The sequence below is a fragment of the Aspergillus aculeatinus genome (genome assembly GCF_003184765.1).
Source record: "Aspergillus aculeatinus CBS 121060 unplaced genomic scaffold BO66scaffold_62, whole genome shotgun sequence".
NCBI lineage: Eukaryota > Fungi > Ascomycota > Eurotiomycetes > Eurotiales > Aspergillaceae > Aspergillus > Aspergillus aculeatinus.
Window position 1 is genome coordinate 185,393 of NW_020291531.1, and position 22,065 is coordinate 207,457.

Genomic DNA, 22,065 nt, shown 5'->3' on the forward strand with positions numbered 1-22,065 from the left:
GTCACGTAGGAACGACGACAAGTTACGCTAAGAAGGTGAAGTTTGCGTGAGGATGAGGTAGGTTCCAATGCTCGGGTAGGAAATGCAACGGGCGGAGAGGAAAGGAATCGAGGCCGTGATATCCGCCGAGAAGGTGAATTGGCAGAGATCGAGTGAGTCACTTGTATGCTGGAGAAGACGAAAGATTGGCAGCCAGAGCTGACAAGATCAGAAGCCAGAAGATAGAGGAAAGAAGAGGAGTTTTTTGGGTGGTCTTTTTTTTTTCGTGGGGGGCGTGGGATTTTAGTCGTGCCTCAAACTCCCTTCTCTCGGGTGCATCAAGATTGGAGTGGGCGGGATTATCTATGAGAAAGAGAAAGAAATCTCAAGGAAACGGCTGAACCCGGCCAGATAGAGTGGCCGATAAAATAGTGGAAAAGCAGAGAGAAGGTGGGAGTTGAAAATGCGGGATGGGGAGAGGGGGGAAGAGGAGGAGGAGGAGGGGAAGTGGGAAGGAAGAGGATGACGATACTGGGCAAGATGGAGGAGGAGAGGAGGAGTGGTGAAGTGCGGTGGTGGTGGTGGTGGTGGTGGTAGTAGTAGTAGTGCTGGTGCTGGTTGAGGTGAGGCGGTGGTTTGGAAACACCCGCCCGTCGGTCGGTGGTGGGTGGTGGACTGGTGGTAGTTGGTGGGGAGGGAGAGGGTAAGTGAGTGAGTGAGTGAGTGAGGAAGGAAAGGATAGGATGGATGGAGTGGCTGCCCGTAATTCTAAAAAACCCACACGCAACAACAAGACAAGTCAACCCAACTTACTCAGAGTAACTTAAGCTGGGCGCTGACATCAACCACTCGTTTTCATTTTCGACACTTTGATAAGGCACGAAGTAGATCAATGAATCTTCCACCATCCTGGGGGTTTGTGTTGAAATATGATTCAATTCTTCATGAAGAGTTATTCTGTCTTACCTTTGTTATTGCTCTTTGCCTCTACTCTCATTGTTCAACCATTTTTCCTTATTCTATTCAAGCATCCGTCCACTTCCTGGTTGTTCTTCTGCACCCGGCCGTGTTGTAGCTAGAGCTTCCAGACCACCACCACCAAGCAGCTAACTAACTACCCACCCAGTAATCACTACGATGGCCATTACTAACAATGAACGATGCAAAATAACTGACCATTCAGCTGCAAAGGATCTTTCCTCATCCATCACAATGGACCGGAGGATCCGTTCGGGCTTGAGTAAAGTGACAAGTGACGGACTTGAGCGATGCTCAGCTCCCAGACTGGGCTCCCACTACCAAATTCCCCATCGGGCGTTTTTAGCTGCCTTGAGAATCAGGGTTTCTTTCCTCCATCACCAGCCCGGCGGCCTGAGGCTCTTCACATGCTTGGATCCCGACCGACGGCGACGCCGTTGAGCCGAACACTGACTACACTACGACGTACTATAACTAACTATAGCTTTTGCGGGAGAAACCAATTCAGTGACAGTTCAGTGACAGTTTGGTGACAGTTTTGATTTTCTTTATCGGCCGATCTCTTTGTTTATTCCCGCCACACTCATTGACAGAAATAGGTTGATCCCACCCATTCTCTCCCCCGCTTGTCACGAACCATGCCCGACAACCAGAAGCGGGGCAACAGTGACGACAAACCCGCCGACCCTCACCGCAAGGAGCCCGAGCCCAAATCCTCCGCCGGGGCCAACGAAGGCGACCAGGATGGCCGTTCGCTAGCCAGTCGCATCCAAGATTCCGCGTCTGGACTCGCCAAAAACGTGTTTTCCACCTCGCGCCAGCCCTCTGCAGAGACCGCTCAATTGCTGGCCGGCAGTGGGAAAGCCTCGTCCGCCTCGTCCTCCTCACAGTCCGCCCTATCAGCAGCGCAACAATATCACGAAACCACCGGATTAAATTCTTCACGGATAGCAGATCCAGCACCGACCACACAATTCGAAGCATTCCGATCATCGTCCACCACCCACGCCGGAGGGTTCGAGCTTCCCTCGCTCACAGAAGATGAATTCCAGCGCACGTATGGGGAAGAATCCCTCAACGGCAGCAATGGAATGTACCTTGCAGCCTCTGCCCCAGCTGCAGCGGACTTAAGCACAGTCGACACGGGCAAAGGCAAGGGGAGATGGACACCGAGTCATCATGCTGCCGGCGAAGGGGGTCTGTCTCAGGACAAACAAGGCGGACAAGCGTCCGCCCTTCCGTCTGACGGCGCCGCAATCGTCTCGCTCCTCTCCGATTTGACCTTCGACCCCAACTTTCCCCCGTCCGCCAACGAGCCAGCGGAGGTAATCGAGACCGAACTCTCCGCGCCAGCCCAGCTCACCCCCACGGAGATCCAGGCTCTCGAGTCTTTTCGTCGCGTGCTTCCCACTTCTACCATCAACACACACACTACCAACCACGTAAACCCGCATAGTCTCGTTCCTGATATTAGCAGCTTCCTCGAGTCCGTCCCGTCCGCAGCCAATACAGACGCCGTGACCCTGCGCGACGCGGTCATGACGGGAATACCAGGCGCAGCGGCCTGGCTCGGGGTGGAGGAGCGATACCACGACGAGGTATGGGGCTACCTGCAACCTACTCTGGAGGCCGCCGCCCAGGAGCTACAGTCCAGGGACAGGGGTGGTTCAGATGGCCAGGAGGCGGATGGCCCTGCTGTACGACGTCTGAGGATGATCTTGAAGCATATGCAGACTGGTCCTGGTGCGATGGGGAAGTAGCACTTAGGGGGTAGATGCGGTTGCATGGTAGTGATATATCCAGATGGTCTTGCCCTGGTCCAGCATCGTCTGGTATTATAGTGTGTGCAGCTGGTAGATTTGTCCATCAAGTTGAATTTATAGCGCCGCGTCAAGCGACGAGCACCTTCTTGATTTATCGGGTATAAATATATATCTATATTCAATTATAAATATCCAAATGCACGCATACACCTCGTGAGATATACACCTAACCTGAAAGCCAATTCGAATGCACACAATCAAGCTATTCAACACCAACAATAGAAGAACCACAAAGCCACAAGATCAACCAGCCACAATTTCCTGAATCCAGTACAGTGCAGACAGTAGAGTACATCCATCGCCCACGCCACAAAAACAAAACCTCTTCCACACTTGCCTCTAAACCAGGTACCTCACCATAGTACCACAATCAAATAGCACAGACCGACAAACCCTGTTCTCTTGACCCAGCACCTTAGCAGACAGACAATCCCTTGTCCGCTGCAGCGCCCACCACCCAAATCCCCGGATATGTACTCCGTATCCAGCTCCCATACTCCACCACCATGCATGTTCAATCACACACCTGTCCCAAACCCAGCTACCCAGCTAGTACTAGCTACAACAATCACAACACACAAACATAAACACACCCAGCTACTGAAGCCCCGAACCAGAAGGACATATAGAACCCCAATGGATATCGGAGGTAGTATCTGAATATGACGCGGTAATCTACCTGCCCTACCCCCACAAGCAACAACCAGAAAAATAGTCCATGGAATTGGGCTCACAATCTTCCTCCCTATCGGTTCAAACAGGTTGATTTTAGTTCGCTACATCTCCGGGTTTCAGCACGGGCTTCGGTTTCGGGGAAAGGGTGTGATTCTACCAGCAGGTCTACATGGGACCGGTCGACCGGGATATATAGATCGGTAGCACAGTTGCGCTTCGGTCTTGTTGGGATCTGTGCAGATGAGTACTGAGGGCTGACTGATCTGATCTGCGTAGTTGTATAAACTCCGAATCTCCTCGCCTCTATTCTCATTCTTTGATACATGCCGACTACTACAGTATTTACAGATGTCCAGGACAAACCTACCTTATCTTATCCTCCTAGAGGCGAGAAGCAACACTCACCACTAAAGCCCAAGAATGCTCATCGAAAACATCACCAAATAGTTCCATACCCAATCACTAGTTAGATATTATGTACAATTAAATAAGGAACCACCACCCTACAGCCTCGAACCTCGAACCTGAGGGCCACCAGCCGACAACATCCGCTCAACTCCTCTCCGACCAAATCTTCGTCTCCAGCGTCTGCAACGACTCGACCGTCAACGGCGCCACGAGCCCGACCATCGAATTGCGCCAGAGATTATTCGGCGGCGCCGGACGCAGGCTGCTGCTACTCGACGACGTGGAGGGCGGGGTGGTCGGATACGGATTCGAATCCAGGGTGGAGGAGCTCGCGCGAGCAGCCAGAATATCACCATGGCTGCTGCTGCTATTCGTCGCCGTCGTCGCCGTCGTCATGCTCTTCGCGCTCAGAGACTCGCCCGCCGAGGAGGTCGGTCTCGACGACGAGGACACCAACCCCGGGGTTAGGCAGCTCGGATGATGCCCAAAATACGGGCTGTCGAGAGGGGCCGAAAGCTGGGTCTCGGCGCTGCGGACACTGCTCGCTGTCTTGGAGGCGGTCGTGCCGGTGGTGGCCTGGGATTCGGCGCGGGGGCGAAAATGTGGCGAGGAGGCCATCGTGTCAAAACTGGGTCGTCGTCGGGGGTCATCCACCGTCGTTGTTGATGTCGTCGTCGTCGTCGTTGTCGTCATCGTAGGCCCCTCCTCCTCGGAATTCTCTTCATACTCCTGCCCGGCGGGGATATAGCATTTCGAGATCAGGTCGTTCTGGATGCACATGATCTTGTTCAGGGCGCGGATGAGGGCGAACTTGAAGCGGACGGTCATTTCCGGGTGGAGCGAGATCCACTCGATCAACGCGTCTTCCACGTACCGGAGGCAGGCGTTCATGTGGATGTATTCGATGTTCAACGGGTGCAGCAGTTCTTTACCGGTGTGCATCCTCCTTTTAGGGGCCATGTTAACGAACTGATGCGCGCAACATCTGAGCGAAAGAGCCGGAGGACTCACCCTACCTTCTCCAGATACTCCCAATACTCCATCTGGCTCGGGTCGTTGCACAGCCGGGTCAAATACCACTTCCAAAAAATCTTGCGGCGCTCCACGTGCGGACTGTCGATGGTGAAGAGATCTTCCACGTGCGCGTGGCAGGCGGTGTTGCGGGTCCGCAACGCGCGGGCTGTGATGTCGAACTCGAGCATTTTGGAATACAGGCGATGCGTGAGGTCTGGGATCGCCGTCTTTAGGTACTTGACGCCTTTGTTGAAGACGATTATATCATCTTGTGGGCAAACCCAGGTCAGAAACTTATTCGGAACAATCAGGGAGAAATCTGCACCTTCCACCAGATTCAAAAAGGCCTTCAAATACGCAATGCGCTTCTTGAAGTCCGTGTATAGCTCCCGACGATCCACATGTCGAATATCAAACTGATCTAACTTAGGCCGATTGGGCATGGTGGCAGGATGTGTAGCGGATAGTTTCCGATACCTTTGGTGTTGGATGCTGAGATATCCAATTCACGTGCACCGAGAATACAATAAAGCGAGTGAAGGTATCAGAGGCGTCAGTGGCCAGCCACTAAGCACTGCTTTTATCGTGGGTTGAATAGTAGGGTCAAAAAAGATCACGAATCGTTGGACGTGAAAGAAAAAGCAGCGCAGGGCCTCGCGTGTGTCAGGGACAGGAGGACCAGCATTTGTACTATCTCCGAGCAGCAACAGTAGCAGCAGCAACAGCAGCAACAGCAATCTAATTACCCTTAGCAGGCGACTTTTCAGCCCTTGAGTGCCTGCCTGCCTTCTTCGGGGAATCTGGGCCCTGTCGCACGCAACCCGAGGAGCTGACTTCCCTGCCATGCTCCACAGGACCACCGCTACAGCAGGTACACACATCCAACGTAACCCCCCGAGCATGCGCTCATCTCCACGGACTTGTGCGAGGGGAGAGCGGACAGGACAGGACAGGACCGCCCACCATTATTTTTCTCCAGTCGGCACTGCCCACTTTCCTATCCCACCCGCCATCATCCTGCCCCATCAAAGACCGGCGCTGAGCACGACTCATGTCGCGGCCCAATGACCAAACGGCGAATAGATTAAGATGGAATTGAAGCGAAAGACAAGCGCCCCCCACTCTCACCGGAAAGAGGCGAAATCTTCCCCCTGTCATTAGACCCAGATTCGAGATTGCGAGTGGTCCAGCAGCTTTTCAGCTCGCGCCGGGTACCATTGCCCCGATCCCACCCCGCAATTGGGTGGACAATGTTGAATGGACGTACACAGTAGTCATGGGTGGGATTGGTGGTGGAGCATTCATGAACGGAGATGATCAGTAGGGTGAATCGTAATAAGGGGGGCGATCCCCGAACCACACGAGGAGGGGCTCGGCCGAGGGCAGGTTTTTCTAGGCCGGGATATCGCCGGAGGGGGTGATCAGAGATGGTCGTATTCAAGGATCATAGTTAATAGTGACGGGAATAGGAAAAGACAGGACGGATGGGTGGATTAATGGCGAAGACCGCTTGGTCTTGTTTTGCTGTTGAATGTTGCGGCTGGCGTTGCCCGCGTGTGTTGTGCCGTCGTCGGAAGGGGCCGGAAATCCCGGACATCGATCTCGGGGGAGAGTCCGTCAGCACAGGCACACCTGGAAAAGCAAGCGATCAGGCCACTTGAAACAGCCACCAATGACCATGAATCATGTTGGAGATTGCAAGTGGAGTCAGGCACCGATCTAGATTGGCCTTACCAGGCCTCCCTTCAAAGCTCCAGGTGTCAGTCAATTCGATCAGTTGTTAACTTGTTTCCAATGGTCGAGATGGATCAACAACAAAAAAGGAGCCAAACAATAAACAAATACGAACCAAGCTAAGATCCTTAGATAAGCGTAGCCAACAACAGCCATTTTCACCATCGCCACCATGCATGTATAAGACATCCATCCCTGTCCCATAAGCAGAAAAAAAAAACGAATCATTCGGTTCATCTATCTGGTCATGTCCGAACACGAGCCCAAAGGAATAGAGCCCAACATGCTACTATATGCATCGAGAATCATGGAATCAACTCCGCTCGTGACAGTAAAGCTAAACATGAGCAACTATCTGATCTATCCACCAGACAGTCGCTCTACGAACCCGGTTTCACGTTGTAATCCACACGAGGGGTCAAGAAGGGCCAAGGATCCCCAGCTAGGGTATGTTTCAAATGTCACTGCACTCGGTCCCAGGAACCTAGACGCACCTGCATACAATGAGCGCGGGCTATAGTTGCCTGTGAAGGCGTGACCCCCACCCACTCATCTTAATACATCATCATCCTAGCGCTCGAGTGCATCACTACTACTTATGATGTACACATATACCCCCTATCACGAGGTAATGCACTGTCAAGTTTCTCGTGGATTTTGCCCGAGAAGGCAAGCTGAGCTAGGGGTGGGATATCCATTCGACTCAGCACTTGTGCCTCCCGACATGTCAACAACATCGGATAGAAGAATAAGCACTTGCTATTGTGGTCAAATTATACCAAACGGTCCAAGAATAACCTTCAATTGATGTCCTATACTGCTTGTATTTTACAACCACCGCAGAAAGAATCAAACGTCTAAGCCCCATCAAAGGCATGCATGCATGGATCACAGCAAAGCAAAGCGAAAAAAAAATAAGACTGACTAGGGTATGTATCAACATGGCTGCAAGATCATTTTCATCCAAAAAAACAAAACAGACTCTAACGCGCAAATCACAGCTCTAGGCTGGGAGTCTGTCCCTTGACGCGACCAATCACAATGTGGGCAGCGTACTTGGGGATGACCTCGTCGTCGTGGAGCATCGCGAATTCTAAAGTAGCTATGGTCAGTCTCATTTTTCTTGACATCATTCACGAGGGAAAACACACCTTCAGTGGCATCGCGACCCATGAAGTTGAACAAAGCATTGGCGCCACCGGGGTGCTCGTCCAACCAGTTGGTCACGTCCAATACAACACCCTTAACCACGATCCACAGGTCCTCCTTCTTGTTGTGCTTGGCCACCTCCTCCATGGAGTACTCCGTCTCGGGAATACTGAACTTGGCCGGGCTGGTCGGCTTGGCAGACTCCGGAGCACCCGCGGGGGTGGCGCTAGACTTCGCGGCCTGGACGGAGTCAGCAGGAGTTCCGGCAGCCGCGGAGACTTGACCACTACCACTACCGGCTCCAGTCCATTCGACGGCGATCTTGCCCGGGGTTGACGGGTCGATGTGCAGGGAGATTTGGCCCAGACGCTGTTGTGCGGTGGACGCGCCACCGGAGAGGAGACGCTTGAAGAGGAACTGGCTGGCGCTGTCACCGGCAACACGGCCGTAGACGACGCAGCCCAAGAGCGAAGAGCCACCCAGGCGGTTAGCGCCGTGGACACCGCCGGCAAGCTCACCGCAGGCGTAGAGACCCTCGAAGGGCTTCTGCTCGCTGTTCAGGACCTCGGCGTGCTCGTTAATCTCAATACCACCCATGGTGAAGTGAAGAACGGGCTCCATAAGGGCCACGTGGAAGTCATCATCGATGCTGAAAGGCAGGTTGTGGAAGAAACGCTTGCCCCAGGGGTCCTTCTTCTTGCCATCGGCGATGGCATTATAGTCGTCGAAGGTCTTCTTGAGGGCAGCCTCGCCGCAGCCAATCTCCTTGGCGAGCTCCTTGCCGGTCATCTTCTTCATCAAGCCACGGCCGGAGTAGTGACGAGTGTGGAAGTCGAGCACATTGGAGGCCTTGCTGTTGAGCACAAGGCGGATGGGCCATTTGTTCTTCTCCTTCTCCTTCCACATCTGTCCAGAGACGTAGTCACGGTGACCCAGCTCATCCGAGAACCGCTCACCGTCCGAGTTGAGGAGAAGACCACCCTCACCACGGAGCGCCTCAGCAGCCAGGAACTTGAACTTGGCGGTGGGGTCCTTGGGGTCGACAAGACCCGTGGGGTGCACTTGGACCTTGTCCATGTCGATTCCGTTGGCGCCGATCTCCATCAACATCTTCTGGCCATCACCCGTGGCGTGGGTGCCGTTGGTGCTGGACAGCCCGAAGGTGTCCGGACGGTGCTGCTTGAGCAGGGATCCATCGCCAAAGTCGGCAGCGTAGCCACCGGTGGCCAGGACGACCACACCATCAGCAGTGTGCGTCTCGCCGTTGTACTCGTAGGTGACACCTGTCACAGCATTTCCGGACTTGTTGATGGAGGTAACGCGGGCCTTCTTGATGATCTGGACACGGTCGGGCTCCGACTCGGTGAGCTCTTCTAACCGTTGCATGAGGGCGTAGGTTATGGCCATTCCGGGGAATTTGGCATCGTGACCACGGTGTGTGCGGGGCTGGGAGTGACCACTGCGCAGAATTAGCATGATGGCTCGAAGTCACCAAGAGTGTCCGGTCACAAGCAAAACTCACCCCAGGCGGGAAACTAGCGTCAAATCGAGGTTGAAGACATCCTGCAGCCACTCGACCGCGGAAGCAGAATTGTAGGTCAGGACCTTGATGAGATCCGGACGAGCTTTATCTCTGGCCGATTTGAGGGTATCTTCGTAGAAGGTCTTGACACTGTCGGGGATTCCCAGGTCGACCTGGGTGCGGGTCAGGGCGCCATTGATACCGGAAGTAGCCTTGGTGGAGTTGCCACCGAAGAAGGCTGGTCTGGAGTTAGCCTCGAGGACAGAGATGGAATATGGCGATATCGAACTGCGATCTCAATCGTATCACTCGCCACTTCAAGGGGAAAGAAAACGCACCCTGCTTGTCCAGAACGAGGACATTTCCACCGTTGAGGTAGACGGTGTGGGCGGCACTAAGACCGGACACTGAGCGACGAGGCAATGGTCAGCAATGCGGGGAAAGCTGGAAACGGTTAAGTCGGAGTCACTCACATCCACCGCCAACTACAATAATCCTGGGGGCAGTCGTCATGATGTGGGGGAGTGTGTGAAGGGGATGGAGGATAAGATGAGTAGAGGTGAAAAAAAAAACAGAAGATAGATTGGGAGAAGGAAAGGTAAAAGTATTTGAGGAAAGACAATAATGAATGATGGGGCAGATCTTAAGAGAAACCCCCAGTGATCCGGGGGAGCGAGAGAGAGCGAGAGGGAATTCCAATGTTCAGAAGCCGATCGGGGGAGAGCTGCTTTATCGGCCGAGGCTCATCCCATACCCTGTCCATACCATACGTACTGATACCGTCTGCCTGCCCCAGCTCTAATCCTCAGGTACTGTACGGGAACAGCTAATACTGGCAGACTTAATACATCTTCACTCAGTCTGTGCTATAACTAGTACTCTACACCGTAGCCCATATCAACCAACAGGGTGACCTCAATCAGACTGCTCATCCAAAACTAGAAATCCAACGACCTTGAGGAGGATGATAACTACAACCTGCCCACTGGAATATATGTTCCATGTATGTATATTGGCAGACGAACCTCGCTCCTTCAAGCTACATATCTTCCCATCCATACCATCACATGCCGAAACGCGAGTTGGTTTTTTCCCCAGAAAAGTCAGCAGATGCTTTCTTTTCCCCAGCCCATGATGATGACACAATGGAGCTCGAGTCCCTTTCACATGCCGCCGCTGGGAAGAGCAAATGAGCGTGTAGGCTTAAGTCAGCCCGTCATTCCCCCGCGCGGACGATCACTTGGTTTTCTCATCTTGGAAGTTCAAGTTTGCAGTGCCACTGTTTAAGGTATCTTTCCCCGCCTGGGGAAATCCTACTGTGTGTGTCTCCCTCAAGCACTTGAACACTCCAGCACTTACGAGATTCCTACAACTAACTTACCGTTACCATTGAGTCCTCCTATATTACAGTGATCGAGACGAACCCAGCCGCAATACACCCAAAACATGAACCAGTAGATACCTTTGTAAGCTGGAGCTGTGTATCAATCAACCAACCCCAGAGACGAACACACCTCCCATTCTTCAGCGGACTAACACCCCTGTCCAAGTCGAATGTACCTCGGACCGAAGAATCAGATGGTGGCTTGATTGATCTACTTCAGTACAGTACTTCCCCTCCCGAGTCAATAGGTGAGCCACACCGACCCTTCCAACCTCCTCACCTTGAAGAACAATACTACAGGTACCATCTCAAGCGACATCAACCACACAAACAACCGCCACTCCCCAAAACATCCAGACCGTACAAGACACAGTACTGTACCATAATACCCCACAATCCACCCTCATGGTACATGTAACTAACACCAGGTTACCCTCGAAACCGGCAATTGATCACCTGACCCAGACAGGTCGGCTACTGCCCACCCCTGCCCACCTGCTGACACCACCACTTAATCCCACCAATCAGCTCGCCCTTACACGAATTCCGAAACTGCACCCATGACGTAGTTGCTGTCGTCTATTGAAATTCCCGAATCGAGCAGGCTCAGTTGCCGCCCGGGGCATGCACGCATCCGTCATGCTCATACCTCAACCCCTATTTGCATGCGGTGGGTTTAAGGTTATCAACAGAACGATGAAATAGAGAGAAGAGATCTTGAGGGCTTGGCTTGGTATGGAATTCTGTCTGCTGTATTGTTGCACGGTGCGAAGCTTGTTTCTGTAATTTACCTAACTGGATGGGGCTTCACCCTCGGAGCGAGATAGCCCGACCGTAGGGGGACGAGACGTCGGGGATTCGGGGTAATTGCTGCTGGTCGGTTCGTGATTCCCTGCTGTCTGTGCGAGCTGGGATGCCATATATGGGTGATTCTCGGGTTAATATCTACCTCTCGCGAGGGAGGGATACGTTGGGAGGGGGCATGTTGATGCGTCCCCGGGGGGAAGAATGTCAGGTTCATCGCTCACGGCGGTCGAGGATATCATGCACACCGCGCTAAAAAAAAGGTTTCTATATACAGTACATCAGATCGTGTGGATCTTGCTTGCTTGCTTGCTTTTACGTCGGGTCTAGTCCATCCAAGTCACGCTCTTGGTGACAAGGAATTCCTCCAGTCCTTGGGATGAGTTGAACCGGCCCCATCCGCTGTTCTTCACTCCGCCGTGGGGAAGGACGGGCTCGTCATGGACGGTCATGCTGTTGATATGGACGGCACTGCAAGCGTGGCGGTTAGCAAACTGGATTCGGGAGTCAGGCACAGAAGGAGACGTACCCTGATTGAATTTTCCGCGCCATCGCCAGACCTTTGCGCAGGTCCTCCGTGAACACCGCCGCAGACAGGCCATACCCACTGTTATTCGCCAGGCGGATGGCTTCTTCGTCGCTGTCCACCACCATACAGGCCGCCAACGAAGCGAAGGCCTCTTCTTGCCATACGGCCATGTTCTCCGTCACGTCGCCGAGAAGAATTGGGGGCATGCGCACGCCACCTCCAGCCTGGGCTGTCTTCTCATCCACCGAGCCAGAAAGCAGCTGGGCGCCATTCTCAAGGGCATTCCACACCAGCCGTTCGACCCGCTTCTTGGAAGCTATGTTGACCAACGTAGGAGGAGGCGACGAGGAGTCAAGGTTGGAGTTAAGCGCCGCCTTGAGCGCGTCGATGAAAGCCGGGGCGATGGAGGAGTGGACAAGGATGCGGTCCGTGGACATGCAGATTTGCCCCGACTACAGTGGCGTCAGAATGCCCCTCCCCCTCAGGAAATCGGATGGCAAAAAGAGAACTTACATTGAGGTAAGCACCCGCTAGGACGCCCTTCACGGCGGTCTCAATGTTGGCATCCGCGCGCACGATGGCACTGTTCTTGCCGCCCAACTCCATCAAGCAGGGCTTGAGGTTCTGCCCACAGACCGCGGCAAGCTTTCGGCCCACGGCCGTGCTGCCGGTGAAGTTGATTTTGCGCACCGCCGGGTGCTCAACCATGGCATTGACTACTGCAGGGGCATCCTGCGGCCGGCAGGAGATCAGGTTAAAGCAACCGGCTGGCACGCCTGCATCCACGAACGCACGGGCCAGCGCCCAGTAGCTGCAGGGAGTGGCTTCGGAGGATTTAAGGATCGTTGTGTTACCGGCGGCGAGCGCGCAGGCGGCCGCACGAACACCAAAGACGTACGGGGCGTTCCTTTTCGGAAAAAAGTCAGTCAATCTAATCGCACCTCCCCGAGTTGTGGAGAGAGCGTTGCCTGCCTTGCTCAACGATTGGGAGAACACGAAACATACCAAGGGACAATGCCCAGAATGACCCCCATGGGCTCCTTGTAGATCATCGCACTTTGACCCTCTTCCTCAACGACGGGCACACTGCCACAAATGGAAGTGATGCGCCCCGCAATGTCCCTGAGCATGCGAATCCCGAGTGGAACGATGAAGAACTGCGACGCACCCACATCTGCGCCCATCTCCGTCCGCATGTACTCCGCGTTCTGCTCGAGGCGACTTTCCAGAATGTCGGCCGCCTTCAGGAGAATATCCCGCCGCACGGTGGGTTTGGTCTGCGACCACGCTGGAAAGGCCGCCTCTGCTGCCTCCACGGCGCGGATGGCATCTTGCGGGGAGGCAGAGGCAGCTGCCCAGCAAGGTTCGTTGGTGTAGGGGCTGACGACTTCGAATGTAGACTCTGCTAACTCCTCCTTTCCATTGATGATCAAGGGGATTACCGGGGGACGAGTGGGAGGTGCAGTCACCGCTGATTTCGTAGCGAGGGGAGTATTCGTCATGGTGGGAAGGTAGGTGGTCTGTGGTATACTAGACTCAAAATCAAGCAAGTAGATCAAAGCATGCACTGGAATTGATATACACCCTGGCGAAAACCTGCAGGGTCCTGGCTTGGACCCCGCCACAGAGGGAGTGCGATCTCCATTTTTAAGTATGGCTGCTGGGTTGGTGAGGGAGAATAAACCAGGTCAACAAGAACGGGTCGGACGGTTAATCCCCACTTCCGGACTCAGCCTAGAGACTGTAGCAACATCGCTATGATTAGTGCAATCAACCATCACTTATTCTTGGTACTTATGGTCTCAGTGCAATTTATTCCATGTCGTGCGGATTGTGGCCTTGAATTGGACCTTCTCAAGGCTATGCTGAATATGCTCATCCTGCAAGTGATTCATTGTCCACATGCTTTGCACATGGTAACGTTATGCCGTCATGCCAGTCGATCCCAACGATGATTCTTACCTATTCCAGCTGACAGCGGATTAACCTTACTGAGACTATTGAAGATGCTAACTGCCCTAGACTCAACCTTGTCCACCAAACGACGTACCAAGTGATTCTTTGATCGATTTAAGAACTGTGTGTGGGCATCGTTCCGGTGCAATTGAACAGGAGGTCATCCCTTGACTTGCCGGCCTATTTAACCGATGGACACTGCACCGTTGATTTTAGGTAACGCACGACCTTTCTGGGCGTCACGGACAATTGATCGGCGGTGCCGACCATGGTCCAGCACCGCCAAAGGTGTAGACTATTGCTCCTAGACTCTGGTCAACAAGAAGAGCAGGACAAACACCATTGGCAAAGATCGAGGGAGCACTTTTGTCAGCGCAATCAATTGGGCGAAGCGATGAATCGGTTCTGGACTCTTTACGGCCGAAAGCACTGGATTCAATTTCGACTCCAATAATTGTCTGTGGTGGTGGAGTATCCACTCAGCGTGGTGGAGCAGCCTGGCCGGAGGGGAGACTCGGTGGGTTCTGGCTTCCTGGCATCTTGGTCAATCAAAGGGCGATCTGACTCCGATGATCATCTGTATCGGGGAAGAGAAGAGCTGAAATGCTCCATCCCAGTTCCCTCCTTGGCTGCTAGGCTGCCATTCATATGCGCATATTTGTCTGCCCACACCGGATTTGACCGGCTAGTAGTCGAATCGATCGTGCAGGTGCAGAGCGACGGTGGTGAGTGCGCGACTTGTGGAAGATTCCATCTCTTGATACTCAATTGTCAGATTCTCTCTAGCTTTGTGTCACGAGAAAAGGAGGCTGATGCCTCGGTTGCATTCTTACTTTGTACTACTCCGTAAGTACATAGTATATAGGCAATCAATCGAGAGCCGATGGTCGTCAAGCTTGACTAAATCGGTACCGTCATAACTAATTAACTAATAATCTCCATGGTCCGAACCCGCGCGGCGGAACCCCGCCCTGAGCCGATTGAGGCAAGCGTGGCGGGATGGCGCCGAATTCCCGTCGGAGTTTGAACTGACTCGTTCCAATTTCTCTCTCTCTCTCTCACTCTCTCCCGCTCCTATCCGGCCAGAACCCTTGGTTCTTGGGTTCTTTCTTTGGACAGTGGAGCTCAATTTCAAATGGCACGAGCCATCCCATCTGCAAACCGCTAGTCGTGCGTGGTTTCACCTCCTACTCTATTTGCATAATCAGCATAATCAATGGTTGCTCCTGCTCCTGCCTTTTCTAGAATAACCGATGCATCAGGACGATAATCCCTGTATATGCTCATTTGGCCGAGTCTACGAACCACCCGCAGAAAATTTCGGTCACCGCTCTGCAGAGAACCCCTCATGAGGAGTTGGTTACGTGCATACGAACTCCAACGTTGCCTTGCCACGAGCTGACGCAGATCCTCTGATCTCGGCTCGTGCTTCCTCAAGATCGGCGGGTGAAGGCCTCTGTTGCCATGTTGCAGCAGTCCCCTACTCCACCGTGGCAGTAAAAGTGGTCCTAGTCATCGGTGTCGAGCTGGGAACGAGATTGCCCAGTGCATCACACAATGTCTCAAGCTTCCAATAAATGACAAATGCGCCAGTTCGCAAGCACTAGTAGGCGAGGATCCTTCGCTCCGGAGTTCCTCTGCTGGGACCCATCGGGCAGGTTCTCATATGATCTGGCTATGCAATGTGTAGTCTACATATTAAGCGGGTTTCCACTTGTTCCTCCGTATTCCGTGAGCCTCTGTCTTCATTTATGCTAATTGCTGTTCGACCTGGGGGTGGCCCTCACTTCGATCGTCAATATCTGGGATCGCTACAACACTTTTCTGAGGTGTTGATACCACTGGCTGGGGCCTAGGATCCACCCCCGTGTACATACTCAATCAATGATGTTGTGATTGTCACATTTCACTTAAACATATACCCAGTCATTCATTTTACCCAAATCTATTCCCTTCATCCAACTATAAACCTTCACCGATACATCCACCATGGTCCTCACTGCGAGAGGGAAGGAGATGATATGCATCGTGTCGGTGCTGGTCGGTCTCTCCTTTATTGCAGTCATGCTGCGTGCATTCGCCAGACTGAAGCGACGAGTACGCTTTGGCGTTGACGACTATCTTTCCTTTGCGTCGATTATACTCCTCCTCGGCATGCTGATCGAACTGGGGCTCTGTAAGTCGAGCGACGCTGCCATCACCTCGAAAGCCCGCTAACCTCACACCCAGGGGTGACCATCGGAGGCAACGGAGCCCACCAAAACAGCCTGAACAATGACACCATGATGAATTTCTACAAGGTAAATCCCATCTGTCCCATCAACAGACACCCGATCCAGCAACTGACCGCCCCAACACATAGATCTTCCTGGCCAACCAATTCACCTACTTCCTCCTCTGCCCGGCCATCAAAATCTCGATCATCTGTTTCTACCGCCGGGTCTTCACGACCAAGCCCTTCCAATGGATCACCTTAGGGATTAACATCCTGATCACCCTGTGGGGGATCGCCATCTTCCTGGCCTGCGCGCTGCAGTGCCGGCCGCTGCGCGCCTACTGGGACCACAGCGTAGCCGGGCAATGCCTGGACGGGATGACGCTGATCATCACGAACCAGGCGTTCAACGTGCTGATGGACTTTGTGATTCTGGTGCTGCCGATCCCGATGATCTGGGGCCTGCACCGCGCCTGGCAGGACAAGCTGGCGCTGAACGGGGTGTTCGCGCTAGGCGCCTTCGTCTGCTTCGCCAGCATCTACCGGATCGTCGTTCTCTTCTGGATCGACAACGCCGACACCACCTACACCGTCTACCAGGCCACGCTGTGGACCCACGTCGAGCCCTCCATCGGGCTCATCTGCTCGTGTCTGCCCATCATCCGCGGCCTGTTCCCGCGCTTCAAGGTCCCCAGCCACCGCCGCTACCGCTCCGCCCCCTACTACATCCCCACCGACGTCAGCACCTCGCAGTTCGTCGTCTCCGCCGGCGCCAAGTCATCCCCTAGCGGTGCTGCTGCTGCGGCGGCGGCGGCGGCAGCCTCCGACTTTTACAAAATGGAAGAAGGCCTCGGCTCGCGCTCCACCTCGACCGACGAGCGCGACGGCTCAACCTCGTCCATCTTCGCGCCGAACCACTACAACCACCACCACCACCCCATGGACATCACCGTGCGCACGGATATCAAAATCAGCGAGGATAGCTCGAACGGTCGTGCATAAGAGACCTTGCAGACTTCGCTAAAACCTCAAACCCAGCAACCGCTAAAAGCTTCACCGAACCAGTCAGCACCCAGGCGCAACACCCGAGACAGAAACGGCATCACAGATCACGCAATGCGTTACCGACGCCATCTGCCCTCATGGCGTCGGTGTCGAGATGTCGAAACCATCACGAAAATCCACATATAAGGCTGAACCCGTGTTACCCGGTTCGCGTCGCCAGGGGGTCTGAAACCCCTTCCATCCAATCAGCTCCCGCGCTGCGTCGAGATGTCAACCGATCACGAAAATCCACCCCTAGGGCTGAAGCTCCTGGCTGTGTTACTTGGGACGTGTGGACGCGTCCGGGGGCCCAATCAGGTGTGCTTGCTGCTGGTGAGATGTGAATGTATCACGAAAATCCACTTTTAGGGCTGGAGACGTGTTTTTTGGGACGTGAGGGGGTTGCCCTGTGGAAGAGGATTCTGGTGGTGATGGTGATGGTGATCTGATAAGCTTTGGTGGGGTGTTTGGGTGGTGAATGGTGAGTGGGTGGAGTGAATGGAGCAGTGGGTGGTGATGTCTTCTGTTCCTGCCTCTGTACGAGCTCAATGAGGTGAGATGCTCCGGCGAGGATACGCGGTGCTTGAGGCTGGATCGTGGTATACCCTCTGGCGAGGACGGAGGAGTATGCTTCCTTTGGACAGAACCCCTCGGATCGGAGGGCGGATTTCCTCGGCTGTGTTCACATTCAAGGCGGAGGGAAAAGACACAGGACCCCCAAATGAGGTAGCAGGGATCTACGCTCCTCTTCTACCTTGATACACTCTTTACTCTCAACTCGTTAATTTCATAGAACAGAAAACTTAGAATAGACGAACGCTAATGACTGCAACGAAGATTATGACTTATTGTATTTTTTCCCTTTCCTACCATGCAGCTCTTTTCCACCTGATAGAACTCCTTGTTTCTGACCTTACGGCAGAGATTCTAATGTGTCCAGCTGACAAGAGTCCCTTTGAAGACCTGACTGCGCCCATGGATGACCGAGCACCCTCAATGCACCGCCGCCTGCTCAGCGGCAAATTCCTAGGCCCAAAATTAGCACTCCTGCCCCATGCTCTCCCACCAAGAAACAGGCCCACCTACCGGAAACGCCTCAGTGATACTCGTAGCCACGCGCTCGACATCCTCCGCCAGACTCTGCACGCCCGCATCCCACTGCCGAATATGCCTCCCGAAGGCGACCGACGACGACCCGGCCGCGGCCTCGAAGTGAATGACCCCGTCGATCTGATCGATAGTCCCCTTCAAGCGACCCTGCTCGACCATGCGCGCCGCATACGCCTCGGCCTTCTCGCCCGCGGTGAACTCGCCGCTCCCCTGCAGCCCCAGGATCACGGCCAACGCATCCGTGGTGATATTCTCGTAGAGCTTACTCGCCGCAACGAGGTTATGCTCGACGACGGCCTTGTCCAGCACGGTGGAGCCATCGGCGGTGACGGCCAGCTGGTGGGGGGCCAAGCGCAGCGCAAACGCTGCCACCTCATCGGGCACGAGCAAGCGATCGAGGAACATCTTCTCGAGGATGGCGAACTCGTCGACCGAGGTGGCGCGCTCGTCCTTGTACAGGGTGCCCAGCAGGCGGGCGCGCTGGGGCCCCGCGGGCGCCAGCACCGCGCAGCGGATGGCGGCCGCCAGCGCGTGCAGCCGGTCCGACTCGTCCACGAGGCCGGCCGCCAGACTCACGCCGAAGTACTCCTGGCTGGCGTCGAGGAACCGCCGGCGGGCGTCGAAGATGCGCGCCTGCGCCAGCTTGAAGTGCAGTTTCAGCTCCGGGTCCGCGATCTTGGTCGGCAGGTTCTTGATCCGGTTGAGGACGGCCTCCGCGCTCGTCGTGTCGTCCTCCTCCAGGTACAGCCGTACGATCCGGATCCACAGCCGCACCTTCGACAGGTCCGTCACCTGCCGCTGCGAGCTGTCGATGTGGATCCCCTGCAGCGCCCGCGCCGCCGCGATGTAGTCTTCTTCCGCCTCGTACGCGTCCGCCAGGATCTCCCGGATCGAGGCGTCTTGCTCCTCGACGGAGGTCGAGCGCGACTGCAGCAGCGTCACGGCGTGTTGGCCGACGGTGATTTTGGTCTCCGAGGGGAGCGGCCGGAGGAGGGTGACGAAGTGGTCGAGGAGGGGCCGGGCGGCTACGATGCTGAGGCTTTCGCTGAGGATTGAGTCCAGGTAGACAATGAGGTCTTGGGGCAGTTGGGCGGGTGGTGTTGTGTTGACGAGCTCGGTGAGCAGGTCGGTGTATTGTTGGAGCTTGGTGGGCGTGTTGGTCGAGGCTTCGATCTCCGATAATGCGGAGGTGAGTTTTTGGGAGGCCATGGTGGGGATGTCGAGAGGGGTTTGTCAGGGGTGAGATGGTGAGAAGGTAGGAACGATAGAATTTGTCACAGTTTAGGAGTGCTGTTCAAAAGACTGCTGGAGTGTTGGCATAAATGTCGTGGCAGATTGGATATGTTGCTCTGTCGGTGGCAGACGTCGGTGATGGAAGCTGGAGGTGGAGGATCGCTTATCGATAAGCGGCTCGGCCCTGTGAGGTTGGTTGCTCAGCTCCGATTAAGGCATAAATAACACACCACGGTCTTCACCCTTGAGGTTGACAGTTCAAGTAGCCCATTCCTCATCGAATTACACCTGGAGGGGCATGTGCGAGAAGTCAAGAGCTTGCTAAGGTGCTGTCATAGCTGGGATGGTCACCTTACCGGAATTCAATGCAGGGGTGTGTTACCTCTATCAATCAGTCTTACCTTCAATCACTATTGTCCAGGCATCTACCCAGATGTCTCATGCAGCTAGTAATCATGAAACAGGAAATGCTATTCCTCACTAAGTTTGTTCTACCGCATCTGCGAACCGAAACAAAGAATAAGTTAAGAACGCTGAACTTAAGTCTAAACAAAGAACTCAATGAAGCTTCAAAACACAGGCTGGAGTGTTTCTACCAATCCCCCCCAAGGGTTTGCCACACCGCCTTGAAACCCGCCCGCCCGTTGAACTGCAAAGCGGAGAGAAAGAAAGAGACCGAAGCATGCAACCTCCCCCCCCTCAATATCAATTAACTCTCACTCTTCCCCCTCGTCCACCTTTCTCACCACTTTCCCGGATACTGCATTGACTGTCGCTCAATCTCGAAATTAAGACGCCCTTGTCTTCGTGAACTGCCGCCCGAGTGATCCTCCCCGACATCTCGCGCCACCGCAACAACCCACTTGTCTGGCGTCATGGTTCCCCAAATCAAGCAGGATCCAGACGCTCAGACGGCGCCATACATCAAACCCGACCCCGAGAGCAAAGACACCGTCCTCGCCGACATCGACGACGAGGACCTGTACGAAGATGCCGGCGATCTCGATTTCTCGCAGGCGCAGCGGAGCGTGTGGCTCTCGCGCCTGCCCCGGTCGCTATGGGAGCATTGGTCGAACATAACCAACAACCTGGACGACGACGAGGAGGTTCAGATCGGAACGATGAGAGTGGAAGGGACGCCGAACGATATCAAACGAGTAAGCGACCATCCCGTAGAAAACCCGGTTTGAGCTTGATTTGCCCTCTCGGGATAGCTTCGGTGTCGGGAATGAATTGCGCATGAGCTAACCACCGGGCTTCTCTCGCCTTGTAGGTCAGCTTGCGCATCCCCGAGCGAGACGATAACCGCGAAATCCCCAAAGACTATATCCTGCAGCGACAGACGATAAACACGGAAATCACGTCGCACTCGACGCAAAACACCTACCTCTTTACGGAACGAGATATCCCCGGCCAGGAAAATCGCATGGTGGTCTTCGGCGAGGCCCGCTCCGCGCTGTACGAGTCGATGAAGCGCGAGATGAAGAAGAAGGAGCGCAAGAAGAAGTGGGAGCCCTACGTGCGCAAGACTGTGCCTAGTATGTATTATTCGGGGGGACGCGCCGGGTTTGATGTTGTGGTCGCTTACACGGACACTAGAACAAACGGCGCTGGTTGGCAGTATTGGAGAAGAGTTTAACTGCCTGCCGGTTGAGAACGAGGAATTCAGAATGCTGTCGGAAAAGAAGGCAATGGAGGCGCTGAAACCCAAGCGTGAGACCGTCTTCATCGATAAGATTCCGGGCAAACTGCTCCAGTCGCGGAATGCGCTGCCGAGCGACAAGGGTGCATTTGTGGTAAGTTTTGGATTTACTGGATTTCTTGTATGCGGATCTTATGCTAAATCACCGACCAGCAAGCTACCAAGCCCGCCAAGCTCAAGGCTCAGGAGAACAAAACCACGCGTATGCCGCAGAACGAGCTGCTGGATCTCATCTACCAGGCCTTCCGCGAGTACAAGTACTGGCCTTTTAAGACGCTCAAGGCCCGGCTACGACAGCCTGAGGCATATCTCAAGCAAACTCTGGAGTTGGTGGCTCATTTGGTCAAGTCGGGAGACTTCGCGATGACCTGGGAGCTCAAGCCGGAGTTCAAGGAGAGCAACTATGCGACCGCGATGGCCTATGGCAATGCCAAGGAGGAGCTTCCTCCTGGTCTCGACTATAACTTTGATGAAGCCTCGGAGGATGATCCGATGGCGTCGGGAATGGTGACTGATAATGACGATGCACAGTTTGAGAATGTTGTCTAAAGAGCACGGAATGTATCTTGCATAGGCCATGGCGTTTTCTCTCTTCTTTCACTCTCTTTTGGGTTACTGGAGTGATGTTTTCATACAGATTTGTTTTAGATACATCTAGTGAGGGTTTAGACCACTGGCTCACCCATCACATACCAGTTATCGATTTTCATTGTATCACAATACTTAAGCAAACTTCAAGTAAGGCCAGTTCCCTTGGCCCAGCGAGGATCAACATTCTTGCCATGTACATGCTGCTTCTACACGGT

At 54.2% G+C, this 22,065-nt stretch overlaps 7 protein-coding genes across 7 annotated transcripts; 3 read left to right on the plus strand and 4 right to left on the minus strand.

Moving 5' to 3' along the window:
- The first annotated feature begins 1,497 nt into the window (after window positions 1–1,497).
- Window positions 1,498–2,776, plus strand: BO66DRAFT_209130 (uncharacterized protein). Its single transcript, XM_025642579.1, has one exon. The coding sequence runs from the start codon at window positions 1,596–1,598 to the stop codon at window positions 2,715–2,717; it is 1,122 nt and encodes a 373-aa protein (XP_025499391.1). The 5' UTR covers window positions 1,498–1,595; the 3' UTR covers window positions 2,718–2,776.
- A 1,810-nt stretch (window positions 2,777–4,586) lies between these two features.
- On the minus strand, window positions 4,587–5,320 carry BO66DRAFT_333619 (protoglobin family protein; the record flags this gene model as incomplete). The annotated part of the gene is made up of 3 exons (XM_025644174.1): window positions 4,587–4,809; window positions 4,875–5,145; window positions 5,203–5,320. Coding segments are annotated over 3 exons (612 nt in total), but the record flags the coding sequence as incomplete, so codon positions are not given.
- A 2,063-nt stretch (window positions 5,321–7,383) lies between these two features.
- On the minus strand, window positions 7,384–9,855 carry osm1 (putative fumarate reductase Osm1). The gene is made up of 5 exons (XM_025648207.1): window positions 9,756–9,855; window positions 9,621–9,689; window positions 9,283–9,520; window positions 7,763–9,219; window positions 7,384–7,704 (listed from the first exon to the last, which is right to left on the minus strand). Exons 1-5 carry the CDS (start codon window positions 9,793–9,795, stop codon window positions 7,607–7,609), a joined length of 1,902 nt encoding a protein of 633 aa, XP_025499393.1. The 5' UTR covers window positions 9,796–9,855; the 3' UTR covers window positions 7,384–7,606.
- A 1,658-nt stretch (window positions 9,856–11,513) lies between these two features.
- Window positions 11,514–13,628, minus strand: BO66DRAFT_209406 (aldehyde dehydrogenase). The gene is made up of 4 exons (XM_025642581.1): window positions 13,005–13,628; window positions 12,513–12,906; window positions 12,000–12,451; window positions 11,514–11,941 (listed from the first exon to the last, which is right to left on the minus strand). The coding sequence occupies exons 1-4, from the start codon at window positions 13,499–13,501 to the stop codon at window positions 11,797–11,799; spliced, it is 1,488 nt and encodes a 495-aa protein (XP_025499394.1). The 5' UTR covers window positions 13,502–13,628; the 3' UTR covers window positions 11,514–11,796.
- A 1,997-nt stretch (window positions 13,629–15,625) lies between these two features.
- BO66DRAFT_209357 (uncharacterized protein) lies at window positions 15,626–17,604 on the plus strand. The gene is made up of 3 exons (XM_025642580.1): window positions 15,626–16,131; window positions 16,185–16,255; window positions 16,318–17,604. Exons 1-3 carry the CDS (start codon window positions 15,945–15,947, stop codon window positions 17,170–17,172), a joined length of 1,113 nt encoding a protein of 370 aa, XP_025499395.1. The 5' UTR covers window positions 15,626–15,944; the 3' UTR covers window positions 17,173–17,604.
- Window positions 17,605–18,252: 648 nt separating this feature from the next.
- Window positions 18,253–19,533, minus strand: BO66DRAFT_333597 (putative COP9 signalosome subunit 4; the record flags this gene model as incomplete). Its single annotated transcript, XM_025644171.1, has 1 exon — window positions 18,253–19,533. The coding sequence occupies one exon, from the start codon at window positions 19,531–19,533 to the stop codon at window positions 18,253–18,255; it is 1,281 nt and encodes a 426-aa protein (XP_025499396.1).
- A 570-nt stretch (window positions 19,534–20,103) lies between these two features.
- Window positions 20,104–21,955, plus strand: BO66DRAFT_395395 (transcription factor IIF subunit TFG2). Its single transcript, XM_025648208.1, has 4 exons — window positions 20,104–20,714; window positions 20,831–21,095; window positions 21,157–21,353; window positions 21,413–21,955. Exons 1-4 carry the CDS (start codon window positions 20,433–20,435, stop codon window positions 21,806–21,808), a joined length of 1,140 nt encoding a protein of 379 aa, XP_025499397.1. The 5' UTR covers window positions 20,104–20,432; the 3' UTR covers window positions 21,809–21,955.
- The last annotated feature ends 110 nt before the right edge of the window (window positions 21,956–22,065 follow it).